We start from the raw sequence: 27,241 nt of genomic DNA, 5'->3' as shown, positions 1-27,241 counted from the left end.
AAGTTGCGTCCTAGGTGTGATTTAGACGCCTCCGGCCTTCCAGTTTCCAGTTACAAAAGTCCCAGGTCCGCTGATGCGGTTTATTGTGGCAACAGTTCCCGGCAACTGCCCAGACGCCGAGCGCCTCCAGCCCAGGCTTTCAGTGCGGCAGGTGGGAGAGGCGGAGAGTGCTGGGGCGCAGGGTGCAGGGGCGCTGGGGCGCAGGGTGCAGGGGCGCAGGGGCGCAGGGGCACCGGCGCAGGGCGCAGGGGCACGGTGCAGGACGCGGGGCGCAGGGGAGGGGGCGGCGGGGTGAGGTTCAGGGGCGCGGCAGGGAGCGACCCCCGGGGGCGCACCTGGAGGCCCAGCCGGAGGTGGAGCGCGCGCGGCATGGGCTGCGGACCTTCCCAGGCTGCTGAGGACCAGACACGCGTCCCCGCGCCCAAGAAGGGCTGGGATGAGGGATTTAAGGTAAAACCAACAAAACAGACAAGCAGGCACAAGGCCTTTTGCCAAGTTTGGCGGGGGGGGCGACTGGAGTGGGCTGGAGCTGGGTCCGCAGGGGCCTCGCAGCCCTCCCCGGTGGGTGGGCACAGGGTGGGCGGGATGGGAGCAGCTGTACCGGTGGTCTGTGTTTCACTGCTGTCGTGTCCAGGACCCCGCTGCTGTAGGACTAGCTTTGAGAGCCTTTTGTGTGTCAAGAACCTGCGAAGTTGGCCACACCCTAAAAAGTAGAGCCATGGGATCTGCACAGAGCTGGGGCCGGCGGGGATTCTCAGGGGAGGGTGGGAGATCCTGGGAGGTGCCTTATGATTACCCGCTTCCGGAAAGTGGGCCCTTTGAGAATTACGTAAGGGCTCAAAGACACGGTAGAGGCCTTCCATCTGGCTGAGCCCTCTTGCTTCCCACCTGAGGACCCTGGGGCCCAGAGACGAGAACGCCTTGCCTGAGGCTGCACAGCTTGTTTGGGGGCAGAGCTAGAGATAGAATCTAATTTTCAGAGTCTCATTCCAGTACTCTTTCTGCTCCCTCTCTCAAGGTTGCCATCCCGGTAATTCTTCTGCAGGCATGAAGGGGAATTTTTTCCAGGGTGGGGCATGGAGGGATGGGTTGGTCCAGACAGAAATGAGGTCCAGGATTTGGTCCCATGCTCACCACGGTCAGTATTCCACAAACCGAGCTGGGAAGGCACAACGGTACCCCTTGGAGAGGGGTCACCCAAAGGTAGTAATACCATATAACTGATCACCAAAAGCAGAATACTTTTAGGAGCGAAAAGGAAGGCTATTAATAAATTTGCCTGGTCTGATTTAAGCCCATATTGTTGGCAGAAAACCAGGATTTACGGTCACCCTTCCTAAAGGGCATTTTTGGAGCTACTGTCTCAAGAGCACACCTTTTTTTTTTTAGCAGACAATGTGCAAGGTGCCATTTGGTGCCACTTACAGCACCTACCGTGTGTTGGCGGGGGGGTGCATGAGCACACACACCCCCACAGCACACCTGCTGGGTTCTTGGAGTACATCAAAAAACAAACTGGAAGCTGGTAAAGGCTGAAACTCAGGCTTAGGACCTGGCGCCCTTGTGGATGCCTGTGCCCAGGTGCCTATCCATCTTGACACTGTTTTTTCTGCTTTTGTTGTTGTTGTTGTTTGCTTACTTATTTTGAGAGAGCGAGCACAAGCAGGGGAGGAACAGAGAGAGAGGGAGAGAGAGAGAATCCCAAGCAGGCTCAGCACCGCCAGCGCAGAGCCCGAAGAGGGGCTCACACTCACGAACCGTGAGATCGTGACCTGAGCAGATGCTTAACCCACCGAGCCACCTGGCGCCCCTGTTTCCTGCTTTCTGTTCCAGCCACCTCTGTCTGAGTTCCGGGCCCTATTCCCTCTTACTGGGTCTTCCTGCCTCCCCCGTGAGCACAGGGTACTCTCTGCCTCCCACACTGCCATCTGTCTTCCTAAGAAAAAATTCTCCGGAGCACGCAAAACCCTCTACCCGTGGTCCCACCAGGCTTTGTAATGTCGTCCTATCCAGCCCTGCACACTAGAGGACTCTCGGGTCTGCCAACGCGAGAATCTGCAAGGTTCGGTCCCACCAGTCACCGACACAGTCCATGCTGTTCCCCATGTCATTCCATCCTCCTGGAATGCCCTCCTCAGGCCCCATTCCCAGGTCCCCTGATGCAATTCCTGCTTGTCCTTCAGCACTGAGCCCAAACACCACCGCTGTGCCACTCGCTTCTCACACAGCAAGTGTGTGTTTAAAGCTCCTCCTCCCCCATAGATTTACGGGCTTCTTGGAAACAACTTGGTCCTCTTACTTGCTCATTACTTCTGCTTTGATTAATATGTAGGAATACATTTTTCTCCCTTTCTCCAAAAACTGTACGAATATGATTTAAAATGTTAACCCATTGCGCTTTTCTCTTTTTTGCGCGAAAAAATCTTTTTTATTTACTTGACTGGTGCGATTACACTTGAGACTTCCAGAGAAGGACATTTTCACCATTTGTGTTTCTTATCTGGCCATTATCATTTGTTTCATTTCAAGGTTATTACTGAAAATGACTGTTGCACAGAGCAGGAGACAGTGATGAGAAGCAATCCTCTCTGAGTGTCAGATATGCTGGGTCCCTGGAAGCCAAGCTTCCCTGGGTTTGGGAGGGTTTCTGGGTCTCTTCCTGAATTCCCTGGGCATGAAAGTCATCGCCTCTCTCCTGGGTTTTTTTTTTTTTAACGTTTATTTATTTTTGAGACAGAGAGAGACAGAGCATGAATGGGGGAGGGTCAGAGAGAGAGAGGGAGACACAGAATCTGAAACAGGCTCCAGGTTCTGAGCTGTCAGCACAGAGCCCGACACGTGGCTTGAACTCACGAACCGCGAGATCATGACCTGAGCCGAAGTCGGACGCTTAACCGACTGAGCCACCCAGGCACCCCATCTCCTGGGGTTTTGACAAGTCTCCTAACTGGTCTCCCTGGGTCCTTCCTCCTCTGCCCACCCCCACCTGTGCTCCAGCTCCGGGCTTCGCATGACCTCCAGAGCCATTGTTCTAAAATCTGGTAATGTCATCCTCTGCTAAAAAAAAAAAAAAAAAAACAGTTCCTAAATCATTAGGTAGGCACACACACCAGGGGTCAAAGAATGTGACTACCTCAGTTATGATTTCTGGGTTCACTGTTTGTTTCAGCTGTGTGACTTTGGCCAAGTTATTTAACATCTCTGTGCTTTGATTTCCTTATCTGTAAAATGAGGGAAATAATAAGAATCACAGTTATGCTACAGAGTTGCCACAAAGGTTGGTGAATTTAATTCACATAAAATGATCACATCAATGCCTGGCACAGAATAAGTGCTCAATATGAGTCAGTACAATTGTTATTACAGTGATTTATGTAAGATAAAGTCCTGACTCCTTAGCACATCTTACCAGCCATCTTTTAAAAAAAATTTTTTTTTCAACGTTTATTTATTTTTGAGACAGAGAGAGACAGAGCATGGACGGGGGAGGGGCAAAGAGAGAGGGAGACACAGAATCGGAAAGAGGCTCCAGGCTCTGAGCCATCAGCACAGAGCCCGACGCGGGGCTCGAACTCCCGGACTGCGAGATCGTGACCTGGCTGAAGTCGGACGCTCAACCGACTGAGCCACCCAGGCGCCCCTTACCAGCCGTCTTTGAGCTGCCTCCTGGCAAATTCTCCAGGTTCGTCTCTTCCCACACTCATTGCTGGTCAAACCTCACTACTCGTGGCTCCCCAAATCCATTCCGTTTCTATCTCCATGCTTTTGCACCTGCTGTCTTCCCTCCTTTCAGACCTTTCCCCGTCCCCATCCTCCGTGCTAGGCCACATGCAGATGCGTACCCATCTTTCAAGACAACTCAAGACCACTTTCCTGACCCTGCTCCCCACCCCGCTAGGCTACCACACTGGCAGACCTTATACCTTCTCCTACCATATTTCAAAACATCGTATTGTATTTATTCATGTCTGTGTTTGCTTCCCATCCTGAGTTGTTATTATCTTCTTGAGGACAGAAACTGTTCTTTGTCTCTGCAATCCCCCCTGCTTACTACAGGGACTGATAAAGACCAGGCACTAATGACCATTTCTTGAGGGACCCGGTGTCCCTCCCACTCCCTCCGATCCTTGGTATCTTCTTGTCTCCTAGTTGCATAACTAGACCAACGACAGTCAGCAAGGAGTAAATTCAGTATTAAAATCACCTGAAAATAGGGGAGTCTGGGTGGTTCAGCATCTGACTCTTGACTTCGGCTCAGGGGGTGATCTCAGCTCAAGCCCCATACCCGGCTCCGTGCTGACTGTACAGAACCTGCTTGGGTTTCTCTCTCTCTCCTTCTCTCTCTGCTCCTCCCCTGCTCACGCTCTCTCTCTCCCTCTCTCTCTCTCTCTCTCTGTCTCTCAGAAATAAATTTTAAAAAATAAAAGTTAAAAAAATTATTAAAATAAATAGCCTGAAAATAGACTCAGGGTCGATTCACGCATATACCTCCTTCCCCACCCCAAGTGGTAGACTTTGGAAATCTGATCCAGCCAAGGCGTAATCACTAATGAAACGCTCTCTAGCTACCAGACAGTGCTATTTTTGCTAACTTCCTAAATGTACAGGCTGAACGTTCAGTGGTTCACCAGTGTCTTTAAAATGAGATGTACAGGTTTGCGTGCATGAAATATTTATGTGTCTTAGTGGCACAACTTTTAAAATATTCCGAATCAAACTTGTCAAGACTACTGACTTTGTCTTCACTTTTACCCTAGTCTAACATGGCAGGTAGACATGATAATAAAATAATGCATAATAAGAAAAGTATGGGGAACTTTTCTCAATGAGGGAAATGTTCTGTATGATGAACTCCGAGTTTCTGTCTTATTATGAAAGGGAACAGACTAGATTGGAATAGACAATCCCTAAGGACCCCTCACAGTTTCCCCCTAACCTTTGACAAGAAAGTTCTGGCTTATCATCAGCAAAAGGGACTAAATGACTTCTTCAAGTCCTAATTTTTAAAACAGGGTATTTTTGAGTGTTTTTGGAGGGTTGCTAGTTGTTACAATATTCGTTAGACATAAACTAGAAAATCAAATGCTGAAGAATGCATTTTTTCCTATATGTCTACAGACAAATATATTTATAAAATACACCTGCCAATAATGTGATTAAGATTTCAGTCCAAGGGAGACATGACAGATGACTCCCTCCAAACTATTTGGCAAATGTGTTTCCCAAAAGCTTTAGAACAGAACCTATAACACTTCCAGACCGAAAACAAATATATGAAACACAAACAAAAAACAGCCCTGTCTGTAATTAAAAATAATACCTTTTTTGGAATGCTGATGATTCCCATGCATAACTGTTAGCTTAGAATTCACAGCTTTTCAATTCTAAAACTAATAAGATGGTATCCCCAAGACAATGAAGCATAAAATAGAATTGACACAAAATATAAACATATCGAATCTCTACTTCTTTTTTTTAATGCTTATTTATTTTTGAGAGAGGGAGACACAGCACGAGCAGGGGAGGGGCAGAGAGAGAGGGAGACACAGAATCCGAAGCAGGCTCCAGGCTCTGAGCTGTCAGCACAGAGCCCGACGTGGGGCTCGTACTCATGAACCGCGAGATCATGACCTGAGCTGAAGCTGGATGTTTAATCAACTGAGCCACCCAGACGCCCTTCGAATCTGTACATTTGCACAACTTCATCTCCAGGAAACAAAGCCAAACCTCCCACCCACCTCCTGATCCCCTCCACGGCAGATAGACTTCTCATTGGTGTGAAAATATAAACCCTGCATGCATAGAAAGAATAAGAAAACTGTTTTTGCGATGCCCCCGAGAGGCATAGGTATAATTAATTTGTCAATATTTCTGGCCTCTGAACTGTGTCTGTTCTCAAGTCTAGATTATGAAATTGGGTTAAAATTTCCAGAATGTGTTGCACATAGATAAGATATTTGAAAGACATGCTTAGTTTTTCAGAGAGAAAAACCTTACATTTCTGCTCTAGAAACTGAAGCCTGGTATATGTTATCTTATACCCAAAGATTGTGCTTCATTTGCTGCCATTTAAGCTTTGGTCACTAACAGAGCTTGAAGGCAGACGGGATCTAAGTCAGAATAAAGGGGTTAAGATTCTTGGTAAGGCCTGGATTCCTCACTTTGATGAAACCAATGAGGGTCACATAATTAAATGTGGAATTTAAATATATTCTGACTTGTGGGGTGCCTGGGTGGCTCAGTCGTTTGAGTGTCTGACTTCAGCTCAGGTCATGATCTCAGGGCTCGTGAGTTCAAGCCCCACATTGGGCTGCTATCAGCGAAGAGCCTGCTTTGGGTCTTCTGTCCCCCTCTCTCGCTGCCCCTCCCCCCTAGCGCGTGTGCTCATGCTCTCTCTCTCTCTCTCTCAAAAATAAATAAAAATTAAAAAAATTAAATCTATTTTTCTGGTTTGTAGATGACAGAATATCTTTGTGAAAAGCCGCCTTTTAGATTGAGAATATTCGTGTGTGCTCTCAGCTGCAATGTGGACGTGTTTTTGTTTGTTGTTGCTAAATTTTCCAAGGTCTCTGATGGGAAACGTTAGATGGCAAAACTCGTCCCTATGTGTAACTCAGTGCCCTGCTATGTTCAAAAAACGAAGGCCTGCAAGACACAATGAGCTTGTGAAATTGCCTGCTTCACCGCCATTGCAGACATCGGTTTTCAATAGTTTATTTGGAAAGGAGGTCAAGAATACCTAACGTGATCTTTGCTCTTTTTTTAAAAAAAGTTTCTTTATTTTTAAGAGAGTGTGAGTGGTGGAGGGGCAGAGAGAGAAGGAGACAATCTGAAGGCGACTCTGCACTGACAGCAGTGAACCAGATGCGGGGCTCAGGCTCATGAACTGTGAGATCACGACCTGAGCCACAGTCGGACCCTTAACCAGCTAAGCCACCCGGGGCTCTGTGATCTTTGCTCTTTCCCGTCAGCATGGACTATGAGCACCTGAAAAAAAACCATCAGAGTCTCCTCGTCCTTTGTTATATGTAACAACATATATTTTTATATATTATATATTTATATATATATAATAACAATATATATTTTATATATCTGTAAATGTGTGTGTGCACATGAGAAAGACCCTGTCTGATATAGTAAGATTATTATTATATAATAAAATAATAGCACGTAATATACACAAAGACTTTTCCTGGGTCAGCTTACCGTACAGGGACTACATGGCAGTAACTGTGTCTATGAAGAAAGACAAATGGAGAGAGATAGAAAGAGCACATAAGAGCTCTGATACTTTCTCCGTAGGCCATTGGTATTTCGGATCTGTCGACTTTTTGTTGGCCGACTTGTTTGTTCAGTTGGTCGTGTTTTCATACTTTCCCATGCAGCCCTGAAGCACAGAGCTAATTAACCCCCAGCACAATGAACTGATGTTGATTAGCTGCAGCCAGAATGTTATGTAAACACAGTGATAAGGAGCTACGTGAGTCTCCCCATGAACATTCGAACACTCGAGAAACCGTCATTGAATGACAGGAACCTGAGGGTGGGTGTTGGAGCCGCCAGGACCTGGCTACTGTGGTTTCTACTTAGCCTCTGAGGGATTTCACAGCTCTTTGGAGAGCTTTCAGAAAGTGAACAAACGTGCTTAGGTGTTTAAAAATCTGTGTGATTTTTATTGTGAGATTACCAAGGGTTTAATGCTGATGTCCTATTTGTCCCTCCTTTAAATGGAAGAGCTGGGGGGGAGAGGGTGTCTGCTGTCTTCCTTTCTAATGTTTCTTCCATCCCTTTCCCCCAGTTTCACTGCCACTGTCCTAGGTCACGTTCCATCAGAGCTCACCTGGACAATTGCAATCATTGTAATTGGCCGCCCTGCTCTGTCCCTTCCTTGTTTCCTTCAGCCCCCCTCATTTAAATGAACCCCAGTGATCTTTCTAAAACACATGACTGATCATTTTATTTTACTTCCATACACAAAAACCCTACAAAGGATTCCTGTTGCATTCAAAATAAAACCAAGCCCCTTTACTCATCACAAAAGACTTCCCTTTCCCACTCAGCACCCACCCCGTTCTACCTCCATCTTTCTGCTCCCCTGGGATAATTCAAGTTCATATGCTCACAATATTGTTTCGTACCCATCTTTGTGTGTGCTTAACCTCTCTGTCTACAATGACAATTTCTCCTTGCCCACTGGAAACTCATTCATCAAGAGCCAATTCAAGCATCTTCTTGAACACCTTCTGCTGCCCCAAGAAGCTACAACCTGGTACAAGTGTACCAGGGAATTACTGGGAACCATGGGGCCTTGGAGGTACAGTCCTGGGGACCTTCTAATACTCAGGGGAGAAGAAAATCACCCCTTGGATCAACAAACATGAAATCAATAGACATGAGGAGAATAACCGGAAGGCGAAACTCTGTAGAAGTTGCTTATGTGCTTAGGTCTCCTGGGGACACTGAGGGGGCTTCACTGGTATGTGTGATGGAGAAGAGGTTGGCTGATCAACCCAAGCAAGGAAGGAAAGGCCAGCACTAGGAGAAAGGGGGCAGGGGAGTTAGCGAGGATCGGAGAAAACTTTTCCTGAACATACCAATATTTAGAACACGCGGCCTCTCCAATAGCCTCTCCAATAAATGCCAACTCTTTAAATTGAATTAATTTAACTTTTTGGAACACTCACTACATTTTTCTTCTTTTTCTTCTTTTGCTGTGGGACTATGAAAAATTTGACATGGGCCAGCATTTTGGAGTCAGTGGTTTACTAAATCACGTACGGACCCTTTTTACAGTGTATTGACGTATTTACAATCAGTGGAACTGGTATGGAAGAATAGAGATTCATAAAAGGAAGGGGTGGGATTGAAAGTCAGTGCAAGATTTATGGAGGGCCCTCTGGAAACACATATTAATAGAAAATGTGTACATCTTTAGATGTAGGGATTTATTCTCATGGAATGATGGGGTGAATTCACACTGATATATATATGCACATATATTATGCCAGCATAGTTCATTATATTGCAGACATATACAGAAACGCATATAGAAGCATATATAGAAACAACCAAGATAGCCGTCAGTAGGAATTGGTTGAATAAATTATAGTATATGATATAATAGACTACACTACAGTCATCAAATAAATGACTACTCCCCACCGTTAACTAGAATGAGGTAGACCTATATATATTGACGTCAGCAAATGTCCCTGACATATCCTTAATGGAAAAAACAGGTCATGGAAATATTAAATACCATTTAATATAGAACTTGATGTATATTATTTATATATAGCTTTCTTAAATATAATCCACATATTATACAATTCACAGTTGTCACCACAATCTAATCTAATAGAACATTTTTATCCCGCCCACAAAAGAAACACTACCCATTAGCGGCCAACCCCTACTTCCTAAGCAACCACTAAATCTACACTCCGTTTCTATTAATTTGCCTATTCTGAGTGTTTGGTAACTGGAACAGTCTTCGCGTCTGGCATCTTTGACTCGGCAGAATGTTGTTAAACGTCATCTCTGAGCAGCATGCAATAGTACTTTCTTCTTATTGCCAGATAAAATTTCCTGGTCTGGACATATCACATTTTATTTATCCATTCATCAGTTGATGGGTGTCTGGGTTGTTTCTACTTTTTAGATATTTTGAATGTGAATTCTGAACATTTGGGTGCAAGTTTTTGTGTGGATGTATGCTTTCATTTTGTGTGGGCGTATATACCTAGAAGTGGAATTTGGGGGTCATATGCTAACACTCTGTTTGATTTTTTTTAGAAATTCTCAAACTGTTTTCCAAAGTGGCTGTACCATTTTACATTCCCACCCCACTGTACGAGGGCTCCGATGTCTCCACACCCCCGCTCACACTTTCTGTGTGTGTGTGTTTTTTCATTATAGTCATCCTGATGAATGTGAGGTCGTATCTCATTCTGGTTTTGATTTGCATTTTCTTAATGTCTAATGATATTGAGCATCTTTTCATGTGCTAATTAGCCAATTCCAATTTGTTTTTAAAGATTATATTTCTTTGAGCAAACACATCTAAGAAGTAATATACTAAGATGTTATTAGTGTAGAGTATGGTACTTATTTTTAACTGTGTTACTGTATTATTCAGGGTTCTACCAAAAGAATAGAACCAGTATAATGGTTGACTGGATGGATGGGCAGATGGACAGATGGATGGAGAGGTAGATAGATAGATAGATAGATAGATGTATTACAAGGAATTGGCTTATGCAGTTATGGGAGCTGGCTAGCCAAGTCCACAATTCACACGATAGCATAGGTGGTCAGAAAGGACCATACTGGAGATGAAGGTACAGTCCACAGAAAAAACTTCTTCCTCAGGAAACATCAATTCTACTCTTAAGGCCTTCAATTGATTGGATGAGGCCCATCCAGATTATCGAGCATAATCTCTTTTACTTAAAGTCAACAGATTGTAGACCTGAACCACATCTACCAAATACCTTCACGGCAACGATTAGATTCATGTTTGATCGGATAACAATACCATAGACTAGCTTAGTTGACACAAAACTGATCAACAGTTTCCTTTTATGTTATTTATTTCTTCAATGAGTCTCTATTACTTCTTTAATCAGCATAAGCAATAAAGACAGTTTCATTTAAAGAAAACTTTTTTAGGGGAGCCTGGGTGGCTCCGTTGGTTGAGCGACTGACTCTTTGTTTTGGCTCAGGTCATGATCTCATAGTTTGTGGGTTCGAGCCCCATGTCAGCCTCTGTGCTGACAGCGCGGAGCCTGCTTGGGATTCTCTCTCTGCCCCTCCCCCACTCTCTCTCTCTCACACACAAAAGACAAAAAAATTTTTACACAGCAGTATCTTTCCTCTTCACACTTGATGAACATGTTCAGCTTGGCGTCCTCCGGGGTGCTCAGTATAGTAGCTTGTACCTGATAGATTTCTAGTAGATACTATATTAACTTCTATTGCTGCTATAACAAATGATCACAAATTTGGTGGCTCACTACCACACAATTTTATTCTCCTCCAATTCTGGGGGTCTGAAGTCCAGAATCAGTTCCACTGGGCTACAGTCAGCTGCGCTGGGGATAAAGTTGGTGGGTTGCCTTCAGGAATGAGCTTTGGGGAAAGAATCCCTTTCCTTGCCCATCCTGACTTCTAGAGCTACATTCTTTCATTCCTTGGCTGGTGACCCTCCCTCATCCGCTGCTGGTAACATCCTCGAATGTGTCTCTGCTTCCCTGGCACATCACCTTCTCCACGTCTGTAGCCACATCTCCCTCCGCCTCCATCTTTTAAGGACAATTATGGTTACACATAGGTCACCTGGATCATCCAGAATAATCATGCCATCTCAAGGTCCTTAGATTAATCATATCTGGGGGCAGCTGGGCAATTCCTTTAAGCATCGGACTTTGGCTCAAGTCATGATCTCACGGCTCCTGGGTTTGAGCCCCGCGTCGGGCTCTGTGCTGATGGCTCAGAGCCTGGAGCCTGCTTCAGATTCTGTCTCCCCTCTCTCTGCCCCTCCCCCACTCACCCTCTGTCTCTCTGTCTGTCTCTCTCTCTCTCAAAAATAAACACACACTGGGGCGCCTGGGTGGCTCAGTCAGTTGAGCGTCCGACTTCGGCTCAGGTCATGATCTCGCGGTTTGTGGGTTCGGGCCCTGCGTCGGGCTCTGTGCTGACAGCTCAGAGCCTGGAGCCTGCTTCGGATTCTGTGTCTCCCTCTCTCTCTGCCTCTCCCCTGCTCATGCTCTGTCTCTATCTCAAAAATAAATACACATTTAAAAAATTAACGATATCTGCATGTGTGGTAACATGTACAGGTGGCTGGGGCTAATCAGCCTACTGCAGATACTCGTAGGCTAAATATTTGCAAAGCAGACCTTGTGACATTGTTTTCATTTTCCAAGAAACTGTTTTCTAAGAAATGTTGACTCTCATGGAGCCATTCCCTCTTCACAGGCTGATGTCGGTGTGACTTATTCGGTGGAGAACCGCGGGCCCCAGATTGGAGCTGAATTACCCAAGGACCCTTTGAGCAGCCCCGAGGGCCTGGAAATACAGGCTCGGTTGGGAAGTTTACCTGGAACCACAACAGAAAGTCCCCCATTTCTTAGTGAAAGAAACAGAGGAATAAATTCAGGTAACAGCCCCCATGTATATTAATCTCTACAAAACACTATCTCTCTACATATATTGTAAAATGTAGGGGCGCCTGGGGGGCTCAGTCAGTTAAGCGTCTGACTCTTGATTTCCACGCAGGTCATGATGTCACGGTTCATGAGTTCGCACAGGTCATGATCTCACGGTTCATGAGTTCGAGCCCCACATTAGGCTTTGCACTGACAGTGGGGAGCCTGCTTGGGATTCTCGGTCTCCTTATCCGTCTGCCCCTCCCCCATGTGTGCTCCTTCTCTCTCAAAATAAATAAATATTTTTTAAAAACACATATATACGTTATATAAAGTATGATGTATGCTAGCAACCCTTTTATCACAGTTTTGTGGGCGAGGCAGTGCTCCAAATAGCAAAATCCCTATTTCTGAGACATTAGGATGTAGCCTTAAGCCTTCATTGTGTGCGTACATAATGCTAACCATTACTCTTCTTGTAGATCAAGTAACTAAAACTATCTTACTTTTTTTTTCTCTCCCTCCCCCCCTCCCCACTTTTTTTAACTAAGAGCCCTTACTGGTGGTTGGGAACAGGCCTTAGGAGGAGTCACACAGGCTTTGGTTAAATTCCTGTAAACTTCCACTGTTGTTAACATGTTTCCAAGAGAAAGTTCTACATTTGAAAAAATAAATAAAACCTATGTCAAACTGTTTCCCCTGTGTCTCCTATCCAAAGCATCGGCGAATATACAAAACAAACAGCTTCCAAAATCATAAAAGAAGTAATCATGACCTGGTGTGCTCCTTGGAAACTATTTTGATTTTTCCTACGGTTGTTTCTGCTTTACTTGAGTTACCCCCCCCTGGTGTTGATTTGAGAGCTCCCGTTTATATTTCATCAGCCTCTGAAACCAATTGAGTTCAACAGAACTCGAGCAAAAGTGTTCTGTTTTATTTGGGGGGAAGCCTCGTGTGTCATTCCTCGCGGCCGTTGTTTCTTCCCTAGCTACAAGTTAGAGCTGGAAAAGAGATGGGTTAGTAAGTGAGATTCTTTTCCTTGGACTTGGACGGCACAGTCTAGTTATGATAGTTTTCCTATTAGCCCTCGTCTCGTGGTTCTGAGGTGAGGTCTTCGTGAGCTCAGAGAACGAGGTAGGAGGCTGGGGATAGAGCAGGGGGCGCCTCTCCTCTCTCTGTGTGTCTCTCTCTGATGATTCTGTGGACGGGAGCGCCGTGAATGCTCAATGTCTGTGGCCCTAGCAGACTGCAGACTGTCGGGCGGGAGGGGACACCTGGGTGCACCCTCCCCGTCAGTCCAGCCAGCAGGGTGGAGCCAAGAGACACGAGCCTGGGGAGGGAGTGAACCAGCAAAGCAGTGTTCCCCAAATGTGTTGTCGATTAGTTTCCAGAAAAGACCTTGCCCCAGAGTGCAGAACCAATGCCCCGAGGCTTAGATTTGTCCTCTGCCCTGTTCCTCCTGTGTCCTTTCTGCATCCTTGCCCTGCCCGGCTACAGAACGCAGTCGATTAAAACTTCAGGTTTCACTCTAACACTTCTCGTTTCTTTCTTCTTAAAAAAAAAAAAAAAAAACTTACTGTAAATAATTTCAGATTTAAGTAAAGTTGCAAAAACAAAGAATGCCTATATTCTTTCCCCCAGATTTCCCAGATGCTAACATTATACCACATTTGCATGTGATACAATTGTACCTATCATAGCCCCCCCCACACACACACACACTCACATACTCTCACACACACACTCTCACACATGCTCTCTGTCTCTGTCTCTCACACACACTCTTTCTCTCACACACACTCACACACCCTCTCTGGCACACTCTCTCACACACACTCTTTCTCTCACGTAAACACACATACACACTCTCTCTCTTACACACACACACACACACACGCCTCTAGATTGTTTCTAAGAGCAAATCGCAGACATAATGACACTTTACTCCTAAGCACAATATGTGTTTCCTAAAACAAGGATATTCTTTGCATAATCACGGGTACAGGGATCACAATCAGCAAATTACCCCTTACGCAGTACATCGTCTCATCTGCATATTCAAATTTTATCAATTGTCTCACAAATGTCCTTTGTAAATAAATTTCTGGTTCAAGATCTAATCCAGAATCACACGTTTAATTTAGACATAATGTGTTTTTCTCCTTTAATCCAGGGCCAGTCCCTCAGGTTTTCTTTGTCTTTTATCGGATTGATATTTTGGAGATACAAACCATTGCTTTTGTAGAAAGTTCCTCAGTTTGTGTTTGAGAATTCCCCATGATTAACTTCAGGTTATGCATTTTTAGCAAAAATATCAAAAATGACATTGTACCCCATTTGTACATCAAATCACAAGCTACATGGTATCTATATTTGACATTTATTCCTTTTTTTTTTCCTTGCAAACACTTTTTAATGTAGTTAAAATCAAAGATTTCTCAATCTTTTCTTTTATTGAATCTGGATTTTGAGTCATGTTTAGAAAGTTTTTTCCTACACCAGAGTTTAAGATGAATTCACCTACATTTTCTCGTATGACTTCGCTTTTGACAAGCTTATGAAGAGTTTCCGATCTCGTGAAAAAATGCTAGTGTATATGCTGACTGCATAGGAAACATAACTATGTTCAGTTTGGTGTCTGATTTTTAAAAGTAAAATTTGATATATTAACAGTGGTAATCTCTGAATGCTAAGAGTATGGGCATTTTTCTTTTCTTTTTTCATTCTTTTCTATCCAAGTTTACTATGTAACCATGTATCACTTTCATGATCAGAAAAAAGCATAATGTCATTTTCACACATTTCCCCAATGGTCTTCAGCATCCCAAGAAATCATGAGAACTAGTTGAAATGACCATGATAGCTCAGGGTTCTCTTTGTAGGCTAGCGACTGTCAATGTCAAGGCAAATACTTTGGTGGATTCAGAAAAATAATGGATCATGCAGTGGACCTCCTTCCATGACCTTGGGAAAGGAGTTGGGGGGGGGGGCAGGGTAGCAGAGAACACAGATGTGGAAGTCGGATATTCTTGAGTTCAAACCCTAGTTGATTCTCTTCCTACCCATGTCACTTTAAGCGAGTTAATTCGCCTCTCTCATATAGTTTATTTGTACAATAAGGATAACAGTACCTCTCTCACAGAATTCACAGTGTTATAAAGTCTATAAAGTACCTAATAGGGTGCCAGGCACGTAAATGCTCAGTAAATAGTAATTGTTATTATTTTGGCCCTTCCAGGTAAATCCACCTTCTAAAAAAAAAAAAAAAAATCCATCTAATTCTTTACCTCTAGCTTTAACTTCTCTCTGTGGTTTCAAGCTTCTAGGTTACATACTTCAAAGACATGCTTTACCACTCGGTACCAAAATCTGTATACAGCTCTTTACAGTGGGAATCGAGTCTATTCCAGACACACGCAAAGGTAGAAGGGAGACACAACACTGGACAAGAAATGAGATTATAGGCGATTTGTTGAAGTTACCTGCAGTGGGCAGTTAGAGAAGTCTCTCGTAACAAGAAGGCAAATATTCTGAAGTAAGAGACATCTGGCTCGTGTGTATGTGTGCATTTTTTCTCTCTTCCCACTGCAAACTCACAAAAACTGTCTTTGTGAACCAGCGAGGTTAGAAATTTTCATTAAAAGACTCCGTCCACTAGACGGAATCAACGTGGTTACAGTGAGCACTTCTTGATGATTACAAAATAGAAAATAGCTCATTTCTGAAGACTCATTGCACCTTTATTTCATGATGTGAGTCCGGAAAAACAGATGCTTGCTTATTTGGAGCACTGGGCGGTTTGTAATGGGGGGATGGGATCTCTCTCATTAGTGCAGTTTATAAAGGCTCCCGGAGACACCGTTTCGGTGCCATTTTTAGAATCATTAATAAAAATTTAGCTGACATCACTTCAGTTCTGATTTGGTTCAAAGACTCTTTTCAAAAAGGCATTACTTTTACTTACATAGATATAGCAGATGGCGTAATTGTAAGCTCAAGGTTGCGGAACTAGAAGTCTCTTGGCAACATCGCACTGTTTATCCTTTGTATACAAAGCATAGAAACCAAACTGCAACTCACAAGAGTCACTGAAAGAAGATCTCCTGCCTTGCTGTGCTCTAGCTTGGTAATTAGTGTCGAGAACCCATGTAGTCCTACCCCAGTGTATAAGTGTTGTTACAACAAAAAAAGTAGTACATAGCAGCACATGAAAGACTTTTTGTTATGTTAATATGGGGCTTGCTAAGCAAACCGTATATTATGGTGATGTGTATCCTCTAAAAGAACGTGAAGACTTTCAACTTCAAAGGATTCAAAGATTTATAATAGAAACAGATATGTAGGTAAGAGTGTTCACCCAAGATTTAATGAAGCGCACGATTTATGAGGCATCCATTTAGCATCCCATTGATAAAATGTTCATGCTTAAATTCCTATTTCTTTTTTCTTTTCCTTTGGAAGACCTAGTGACCGGTGGATTAATCCATAACCCCCAAGCCCCCGAGACCCGAGAGCGACAAAAGTCATCAGACATCCTGGAGGAATTAATTGGTCAAGGAATAATACAAAGCCACAGCAAAGTACTTAGAAATGGAGAATCTTATGATGTCATGGCAAGTATCCCTTAATTAAACATTAGCTATAAGCTAATAGTTCTAGTTTAGTTTGAAAGGGATAGTAATAGTTTAAAATAGTAATAGAATGTGATTGATCATGAGTTACGATTTCCAAAGTCACAATGCAGATTATAGCATTTATCTAAGCCAGGTTTCTCTCCCATCAATTCTTTCACCCATCTCCACATCATCCTTTTCCACGGACTCGGGAATTGCCCTAATCATTTTTTTAAGCTTATTTATTTGCTAACTAACTTGGATGTAAATTAAAAAAATAAATAAATAATTCATAGAAAATTTTAAAAAAGAGAAGTTTATTTATTTAAGCAATCTCTACTCCTAACGTGCGGCTCAAACCCACGACCCTGAGAGTAAGGGCTGCATAGTCTATGGACTGAGCCAGCCAGGCACCCAGCAACTGCCCTAATCATTGATGATAAAGGAATCCAGTAAAACATACCTTCGGTTTTACTGAAATTGAGGGACAGTAAGCCATTGAATAACATGCCTTTGTTCTTTGAACAATTTTTATTAAGCATTGCCTGTGGACTAGGTATTGTGAATATAAAACTGAACTCTGGGGCGCCTGGGTGGCGCAGTCGGTTAGGCGACCGACTTCAGCCAGGTCACGATCTCGCGGTCCGTGAGTTCGAGCCCCGCGTCAGGCTCTGGGCTGATGGCTCGGAGCCTGGAGCCTGTTTCCGATTCTGTGTCTCCCTCTCTCTCTGCCCCTCCCCCGTTCATGCTCTGTCTCTCTCTGTCCCAAAAATAAATAAACGTTGAAAAAAAAATTTAAAAAAAAAACCTGAACTCTGATTTATCTAATAAAAAATAGGCCTAAATGCCAAAGCTAAAACAGATATGCTTACACATTTATATATACACCTATATGTACACATTTCGATATTGACCCTAAGGTCAAACAGGAAGAAATGAATACGGTCATAAAACTCCTCACACTCTTCTTTTTCTTTGTTGATTCATCTTGACTAATCGGTTGTAGTGTTTCCCTAGCGTGAGCAAAATTTTTACTCTGATTTTAACTGGTTGTGGCCGAAGTCTTGAGTCCTTAATTTTTTAATAAGTTCTGTCTAAACCTGTAAAGACGATGGCAGGTGTTGTTTGTTCTGCTTTCTCGGGTGTTCATTTGTTAACAAAGCTCCCAAGCAACCCCATCGCCTAACGAAGGTGGAAAGAAGAATTAACAGAGAAAAGAAGCCTAGGGAGAGACGAGTGGGAAAGACAAGGAAGACACAGACAAGATGGAAATGGGGACCAGAAATAACATCGAAGGCTCCTCAATGGCCGCCCATCCTTGTCTTGTAGGGAAAACAATCGACTGCGGACAAATAGACACATTATTTAAATCAAGTATGCCACCTAGACCAAGTCACTTAAGTGTTTGAACAAAGGTAATTTCCTTCTCTGCGTGTAGGAATTGCTTAAGACTCATGAATAAAAACCAAAGTGGCATTTTCTCTTGAAGAAGAAAATACATCCTGCAGAAGGTATTTGGGGAAAAGAGAGGAAATCGCTAAACCTCACGAATGATGTTATCAGGCTGCGAATAATCAGAGGGTGTCGGGGACAGGGGAAGGTAAAAATAGATTATATAGTGGAAAAGATAATGCCAATATAATGACAGTTCACATCTGTGAGATGCATGGCACTTTAGAGTACAGTATCTTATTTGAAAGTACTGGAAGATGGGTCTTTAACATGGAAAAGGAGGGGGAGAGATTCTTTTCCAGCTATAGGTGAGTCTCTGGGGGTCAGAAAAAAGGAAGGTGTGTCAAAAGAAAAAAAGACAAGAGAACAATTTGGAGGAGGATAAATTGTGGAAACTTTCAGTCGCTAAGCGATGCCTTCTTCAGGGAAATGCTATAGAAAATTGATGCTAACCGCAATGGGAATAGCATTAAAATATTTTCCAGTGATTCAGACGCCAGAGATGGAGTCCAGACTGAGACCTTACAAGGGCACGACAAGGTGAATTAACATAAGCCACCTTGTGAAAGAAATGTATCTGAAAAATGAAAACTACAGGCTTGACTTTCAATAACATCATTAAGTGAGCCGAAGATGATGAGTGTGTTCATATTCTGTAGAAATGGAACAGTTGTCAGGAGCCTAGTTGGACTGTTCTCAAAAGGATTTCAATGTGACAGGACCGCAGAGGTAGGTAAGAATAACACAGCTCTTTGCTTTTGTTTTTTGCTTTTTGCTCCGCACTTGGGCCACGATGTCCCCACATAATCTAGATTTGCAAAAAGCCAGCGCAGTAACGCACAGCTGTATGTTTTATCACCTAGAGCAGTGGTCCTTAACCTGGCTGCACATTCGAATCACCTAGGAAGCTTTCGAAAACCCCAGGGGCGCCTTGGTGGCTCAGTCGGTCAAGCATCCGACTCTTGGTTTTGGCTCAGGTCGTGGTCTCACAGTTTGTGAGTTTGAGCCCCACATGGGGCTCTGTGCTGACAGTGAGGAGCCTCCTGGGATTCGCAGGGTGCCTAGGCGGCTCAGTTGGTTGAGCGTCCCACCTCGGCTCAAGGTAACCATCTCACGGTTCGTGGGTTCGAGCCCCACATTGGGCTCTGTGTTGACAGCTCAGAGCCTGGAGACAGCTTTGGATTCTGTGTCTCCCTCTCTCTACCCCTCCCTCCCTCGAGCTCTGTCTCTCTCCCTCTCTCAAAATTAAATAAACATTTAAAAAATATGTTTAAAAAAAAGAAAAGAAAGAAAATCCCAGTGCCTGGGTCCCCCTGGTACCAGTGGCTGGGGATGGCTTCTGGCCGCAGTGCTTTCGAAAGCTCCCAGGTTATTCTGGTGGGCAGCCCAGGCCAAGAATCACTGCTCTGACTTTTCTACCAACATACACAAAGCCCTCAAATTCATTATAAAGCTGGAAAGTGTTAAATCTTTTGAAATGAAATCCCCCATTGTGTGAGAATTCTAAAAGATTCCTGAAAATGTAACATACTTCCAGGCAGAGGACAAAGAGTATCCCCAGGAACACAGGGAAATGAGGGAGAGGTATAATTGCTTAGCGTCACAGGTAAAGTCTCTTACGGTTCAGCTGTAGCTGAGAACATGCATATATCAGACACCAGGCGCCTTCATATTTTGGCAAAAGTTTTGAGCCAATGTGAAAAGATGAGTCGTGAATACTGAAAGGGGAACACACTAAGAACAGAAGTATTATTGGATAGTTAATGCTTTTCCTATCCAATATTTCATAATATTTTTTAGAAAAAAACAACGGATGATAAAATTGGCTAAAAATGCAAACCAAAGGGATGTTAGTAATGTCAGCAGGTATACAATGTGATGAAGCCATGTAACACGGTTTCTTCATTGGTCCCCCAAAATCTTTTAAATCAAATATTATGGGGGGAAAAATAGAACAATAAATGTGAGAATACTTTAAAAACAAGACTTCTAACATATACCATTAGTATAAATACCAGGGAATGTTAGATCTGTACCTTCTTTTTTTTTGTTTAAGTTTATTTGTTTTGAGAGAGAGAGAGGAGGGGAGGGGCAGAGAGAGAGGAAGAGAGAGAGAATCCCAAGCAGGCTCCGCCTTCGCAGCCTCTGCAGTGCTAAGCCCGATGCGGGGCTCAAACTCACGAATGGTGAGATCATGACCTGAGCGAAAATCAGACAATTAACCGACAGGGCCACCCGGGCGCCCCAGATCTGTCCCCTTCTTTAATTTAGTTCTCATGCAGAGTGAAAAATAAGATGGGATGCTGAAAAGTGAGGTCCTCCATTCATCTGCTGAATTGGGGGACCCCCCTGTGGGTCAGTCTCTCCCTGGAGGTCCAGGGAAGTATCTATCCACAGGCCCCCATTCGTCTTTTTTCTTAATTGTTATCATTTGCTTCTTGGCAAGTACTACAACAATTTCACAGTGCCCCTGGGGTAACATGCTTTCAAACAGAGTCATACTAATAGAATTTACTCCAAGTAACTCAGAAAGAATTAGATTGATATAATTAATTATAATATATAATGATATAATATTAACCTAAGTATCAGACTAAATGAATTTTTTAGTATATTTTTAAATATTCTAAAGAGACTTAAGTGGCTGTATCATAAATGTATATGGACTTTATATGCACATGTCACTGTGTGTCTGGATTGGTATAGATCTCTACAAGAAGTGTAATTGGCTCTCATTTACCCACATTGGTATTATCCACTTGAGGTGTCTTTTATCCCAGACTCGGTTTTTCCCTGCCCCTTAGCCTCCAAACACAAGACTCCGATTTCTCTGTTGACTCATTCTGTCTCTGGCCAAAGTGTATCCCCTTCTCTGGGCAACTTTTGCCCTTGGTAAACTTCAGTGCAGTTAGGGAGTCCATCTCTCTTGCATCAGAGTCCCTACCATTACTCGTTGAACCTCACGGGGAGTTTTTTAAGGAGGAGGAAGTGGGCTGGGTAAGACTAATGTCAGCTGATGCTGTGACCTTGCTGGGAGGTCTCACGGGGCTAGAGCAAGAACGGCAGGTCTCCTGGAAGCTTTGGCCCGTTCTATGCACAAGACTTTGGGGAGGGAACATAGCCACGGTAGGTTTACCTGTGGATCAACAGCTAATTAGGGAAACTCTGAGGGCTACATGGTGGCCACAGGAAGTAATATATACAAGCCAGGTTGTCTAGAAACAAGATCCAAACTTCACCACAGCATCTTTGGGTGTGACAGTCTTCTGATGGTATTCTTAAAGGAAATAATTGAACTAGTAACTTCTACAGGTTTAGGGTTTTTATAGGGAGCACCCTCTCTAAGCATCATGCAATTATTGTTATTTTTAAGTGCCAACAGTTGGTAACGCCTGACTTTATAAAATCCAGTGGGAAAGAGTACAGATATTTTCCCTCAGGTCTTCCAAGGCTTTTACTTCAAATGTCAAACTCGGGAAAGGATGAGGGTTGCCCAGGTTGGATTAACTTCCAGAAGCGGGAGGAAGTACTTGATTTCCTAGGCATCATTTTGAGCTAAAGCCACAGGAAGAGTCCACCCAGACCGGAAATCCCAAGTCTCTCAGAACCACTCACCTACTCCTTTAGTTAAGATTCAGACTCCTGTGTCAAGCCTCATGGAGCCTTTCTTCACTGAATCTGGGATTACCATTTCACGTTTTTAGCCTTCTGTGAGTGAACTTCCCTAAAAAACTGTTTTCATACTAATTTCACAGTATCTTTAGTTGAGCCACTCCAGCAAGTACATCCCTCTTTGCGGCAAATGGCTTTTGCCAGGAGGGAGCCTAACAGCCAATTGTCATATAAATAATACAGTGATGGGGGAAGGGGAACTTGCTTTGACAGACATTCCACGGTTTTCGTGTAGTGAAAAACTTCTCACCACATAAAACTGTAAGTGAGCCAGAGCTTCAACAAATGGTTCCCTCTAAACGGCTTTCTGAGAAGCATGGTTCTTAAACCTGGAGGGAACCTTAGCGGTCCTCAGCCCCCTCACTATTTTTACATGTAAGAACATGAAGTCCGAAGAGTAGAGGTGTCTTGCCTCAGGGGACACCATGGGTATTAGAGGTCAATCCGGATTAAAGCCCAGGCCGCCTGCTGGCCCATTCCTGCCCTTCAGGACAAATACTCTATCTTGGTGATGATTCTGTGTGCTGTCATTGAAAAAAGTCACTGCTTGGGGACACCTGGGTGGCTCAGTTGGTTAAGTGTCTGACTTCGGCTCAGGTCACGATCTCGTGGTTCATGAGTTCGGGCCCCACATCGGGCTTTGTGCTGACCGCTCAGAGCCTGGAGCCTGCTTCGGATTCTGTGTCTCCCTCTCTCTCTCTCTGCCCCTCCCCAGCTCGTGCTCTGTCTCTCTCTCAAAAATAAATAAACATTAAAAAAGAAAAGAAAAAAAAATCACTGCTTGAAGACATTTACAGACATTTCTCCAAAAAAAGACATCCAGATGGCCAACAGACACATGACAAGATGCTCAACATAACTGATCATCAGGGAAATACAGATCAAAACACAATGAACTATCACCTCACACCTGTCAGAATGGCTACAATAAAAAACACAAGGAACCACAAGTGTTGGTGAGGATGTGGAGAAAAAGGAACCCTCCTGCACCATTGGTGGGAAAGCAAAATGGTGCAGCCACTGGGGAAAGCAGTATGGAGATTCCTCCAAAAGTTAAAAATAGAACTACCCTATGATCCAGTAATCACACTGCTGGGTATTTACTCAAAGAATGCTAAAACACTAATTCAAAGAGATCCATGCACCCCTATGTTTATACCAGCTTTATCTATAATAGCCAAACTATGGAAGCAGCCCAAGTGTCCATTGATGGATGAATGGATAAAAAAGTGGTAGGGTAGGGGCGCCTGGGTGGCTCAGTCGGTTAAGCGTCCAACTTCAGCTCAGGTCACGATCTCGCGGTCCGTGAGTTCGAGCCCCGCGTCGGGCTCTGGGCTGATGGCTCAGAGCCTGGAGCCTGCTTCCGATTCTGTGTCTCCCTCTCTCTCTGACCCCCCCCACCCCGTTCATGCTCTGTCTCTCTCTGTCTCAAAAATAAATAAACGTTAAAAAAATTTTTTTTTAAATTCCCTTTTAAAAAAAAAAGTGGTAGGGTATATAATATTATATATATAGATGGATTGTTACATAAGGAATATTATACAGCCATAAAAAAGAAGGAAATCTTGCCATTTACAATGACATGGTTGGAACTAGAGAGTATAATACTACGCAAAATAAGCCAGTCAGAGAAAGACAAATACCATACGATTTTACTCGTGTGGAATTTAAGAAATGAAACAGACATGCAAGGGGAAAGAGAGAGAGAAGCCGAGAAACACTCTTAACTATAGAGAACAAACTGATGGTTACCAGAAGGGAGGGGAGGGCATGGGAAAAACAGGTGATGGGGATTAAGGAGGGCACTTGTGATGAGCAGCAGGTGATGTAAGGAATGGTTGAATCACTATATTGTACACCTGGAAGGAACATTACACTGTATGTTAACTCTACTGCAATTAAAATTTAAAACTTCATTAAAACAGTCACTCCTTTCATTGAATGAAATGGAATTACCATTTCCCGAGTGATTACTGTACAGTCCTTTAAAAAAGAAAATCCTGTGAAATAAGTATCATTAAACCCACCGTTTAAGTGACAAAAGCGAGTTCACAGAGCTTAAGCACTCACGCAAAGCACACCTTGGCCAAGTCAGGACTCAGACCGAGGTCTGTCTGAGTCTTGACCTGGCATCTTTTCCTAACATGCTAGACTGCCTCTCTGATGTGTGTTCTCGGGACCAGCAGGCTTGTAGAGTAAAGAGACCCTTTCAGATATTACAATGGATATCAGTGGCTCCTTTGCCTTTAAAAGTCTTTGCAGAAATTACCTAGAACAATCAGTTTACTTATAATGAACTGGAAAGATGTCATAGAACTAGAAAGATGTCCGTAGCAAATTCAGTAAAGAAGGCAAATTGCACAGCCTGTAGAGGGTATCCTTTCATTTACGTTTGGTTTAGCATTACAGTTGTACTGCACATACATATGTCCATAAATATATGTGTGTAGAGAATGCCTGGAAACACACATACCAAATTCTTTCACATAGTTCATGCTGATGAGTAGGACTGGGGGCCAGGGGGTTCAACAGAAGACTATGCAGTTATTTACGTGTCACGTTACTTTTTCCTAAGTGATGTACGTTATAGAAAACTAATTTTTAAAAAGAAAAAAGTGTACATTAAAACTTTCTTTATAAACCCTTCACGACACTTTTCCTTTTTTATAACTAGAAGTTGTCATCAGAAAGTCACTATCGCTGCTTTGAACTTTGGAAAGGGTAGTCAGTCACACGAAATAGTTGGGGATTTTTCCTCCCGTCCTGAAAACATTCACAGAGTCCTGACGGCAAAGGCCAGCCCGAGGCTGCTGCTCGGGTTAATTTTCTCCTGCATGAGACCCAAAGTACTCAAAACCCATCTCGATCCCAAGGGAAAGGTGTTTCCAGCTGTGGCATATTACAAAATTATCAGGTTTCACTTTTGACCTTGAACTAAGCATTCACTCACCACTCGTCTGCCCCCTTTTCCCACCTGTGTTCATTCTCCAGAACGTTTTCTTCTCGTGAGCCTTCTTCCAGCTCCAGAACGTTGTTGCGTTCTTTAATGCGTTTTAGAAAGAGCCTGTCTTTCCTTCTAGGCATCTAATAGACCTTTTTTTCTCTTTTCGAAGAATTAGTTCTGTGGTGACCAGCGTTCACATCGTGATTTTTAAATCTACCAACGTATCTGTTCAGATTTTTAGGATCGACATTTTTACACTGTGTTAATTCTACCTCTCCCATCTCTCTCCTCCACCAGTGAATATGTCTGTTTCTCCCTTTTGTTGTTTTTTCCCTTTTCTTCCTCCAGGCAAACGTGACCGAGTGGCCTCTGAGAAAGCCTCCAGCCAGGCTGAAAAAACTTCAGCTCAAAAAGGAAGCAAAGGCTTTCACAACGAACGATCTAGAAGAGAAGGTGCGAGCGGAGGAGATGCACAAGAAGGTACCTGAGCTCTTGTGTCACTGTGTGCTACCTGCTGAAATGAGCCCACGTAGGCCTTTCCTGTCTGCAGCTTGAAGATTCAGATCCAGTGTCTTAGTGACCTGTGCTTCCTAGGCAGGATGCTTAATTTTACTTTAATTCTCTTTGTGTAGTGAAGGAGGGAGGCAACATCTTGAAGCTGGCTGAAGTATTGTCTCATCTGAACAGCCTAAGGAAGCATTGTTCAATTCTCAGAATGAAGTATGGAGCTTTCTTCATTGGAAGAAGAAAAGCTTCATTTGGGGTGGGGATGGGAGGGGGGCGTGGGTGGAGGATAGAGGCCGAGAGGAGGCCGTGCAGACCATTAGACCAACACCTGTTCCATTACCGCCCCGGGTCCCCATCACCCTCTGTCCCCCATCCTGCTGGGAAGCAGCTTTCACAGCTGTGGTCTGACAGCCTTTGTCTCCATCCTTTTACCTGGCCTCTCAGGGAGCAGGGACTCCCCATTCAGCTCCACTAGGGTAGGGAGTGTGCGTGTGTCTTTAATAGTGCAGTAAAACCTTGGATTGCGAGTAACTTGTTCTGCCAGCGTTCCGCAAGACGAGCAAACGTTTCTAATGAACTTTAACTTGATAAACAAGCCGTGCCTTGCAATATGAGTCGTACCTGAACGTCACACGATCACAACTGAGCCTGTGGTTCTGAAATTCGCTTTGACGTACAAGTGGATTACCAGCCTGTTTCCGGAACGAATTATGCTCGCAAACCAAGATTTTATGTAGTTCCTCAACACATGTTTGTGAAGTGACTGAATAATGAAATGGAAAATCATACAGGTTAATTTCAGGCATATTAATGAGAACTCGGAGGAAGTTATTGGGGCTCATTTTCATTCTTTAATACCGCTTTTCAGACTAAAGAAGAAGAAATAAGAAAAAGGCTAAGGAGTGACCGACTTTTGTCCCCAGCCAATCATTCAGATGCAGCTGAGCCGGACGGGGCTGAGGTTCTGTTTGTCAAAGGACCTCACGCTGTGAGTTCCGCTGGGTTTGAGTTTGAGCCGTCTGACCCGCAGGGAGGAAAGCCTTTGAAAGGGAAGAAGAGTCATACAGCATCGAGTGATAGAAACTTCAGTTATGAAGGATTTGGGTTGGTGGAATCAGATGTGTCTTACAACCAAGCAGATGATGTATTTGAATAAGCCATCTTATGTGGATTTCATGAAAAGACATCCATTCTCCCTGATTGTGACAATTTTAGTCTGTCTCGTGTTTTTCTGGAGGCCTGATCTCACCCCACTGGGATTTGCCATGGGTTTAGGAACGATTGTATAATGTGCATGGGCTGAACTTGGCTGAGTCAATTCAATATCTATGCTAGCTAGCAAAAGGGGGGGAAAAAAAACCCAGGAAGATCTGACTGGCTTCCACATTATAAAGTTGGCATTCTCTTCCAGTGGGGCTTCAGACGCTATGAAGACATCTTTATGAATACTTTCCAGCTTACGTTAATGTGTTTGTGCCAGATGAAACCCTTCTTTTTGGCTCCTGCCCGTTGGCTATGTTCACCCTCTGAGGGTCCCTTCAGACAAATTGCACAGATTTGTATTACGTGTTTGAATGATCTGTATGCTTATCTGTATGTTTCGTTATTCTCATTCTGTGTTGTGAAAGATGGAAAGCAATATCTTGAAGCTGTTTGAATTACACTTTCATCCATACAGCTTAAGGAAGCAATATCCAATTCGGAGAATTAAGTATGAAAAAAGACAAACTTCACTAGGGTCTAGGGGTGGGGGATGTCCCAGAGGGGGGTACACTGACAGGAGGCCCTGGGCCTAACTCCCACGTGGGAGTCTGACGGGTCTACATTCTTTTTTTTATTTATTTATTTGTTTATTTATTTTGAGAGAGAAAGCGTGTGTGCAAGCAGGGGAGTTGCAGAGA

General features: G+C 43.7%; 1 protein-coding gene across 1 annotated transcript; it reads left to right on the top strand.

The window, feature by feature from the left end:
- Positions 1–297: 297 nt before the first annotated feature.
- STMND1 (stathmin domain containing 1) lies at positions 298–27,241 on the top strand. Its single transcript, XM_043590760.1, has 5 exons — positions 298–450; positions 11,983–12,163; positions 16,614–16,765; positions 25,182–25,313; positions 26,209–27,241. The coding sequence occupies exons 1-5, from the start codon at positions 370–372 to the stop codon at positions 26,494–26,496; spliced, it is 834 nt and encodes a 277-aa protein (XP_043446695.1). The 5' UTR covers positions 298–369; the 3' UTR covers positions 26,497–27,241.

This window comes from Prionailurus bengalensis, chromosome B2, assembly GCF_016509475.1.
Source record: "Prionailurus bengalensis isolate Pbe53 chromosome B2, Fcat_Pben_1.1_paternal_pri, whole genome shotgun sequence".
NCBI classification, from domain to species: Eukaryota; Metazoa; Chordata; class Mammalia; order Carnivora; family Felidae; genus Prionailurus; species Prionailurus bengalensis.
The sequence above is the reverse complement of the archived record's forward strand: the minus strand, read 5'-3'. Positions and strand labels throughout refer to the sequence as shown.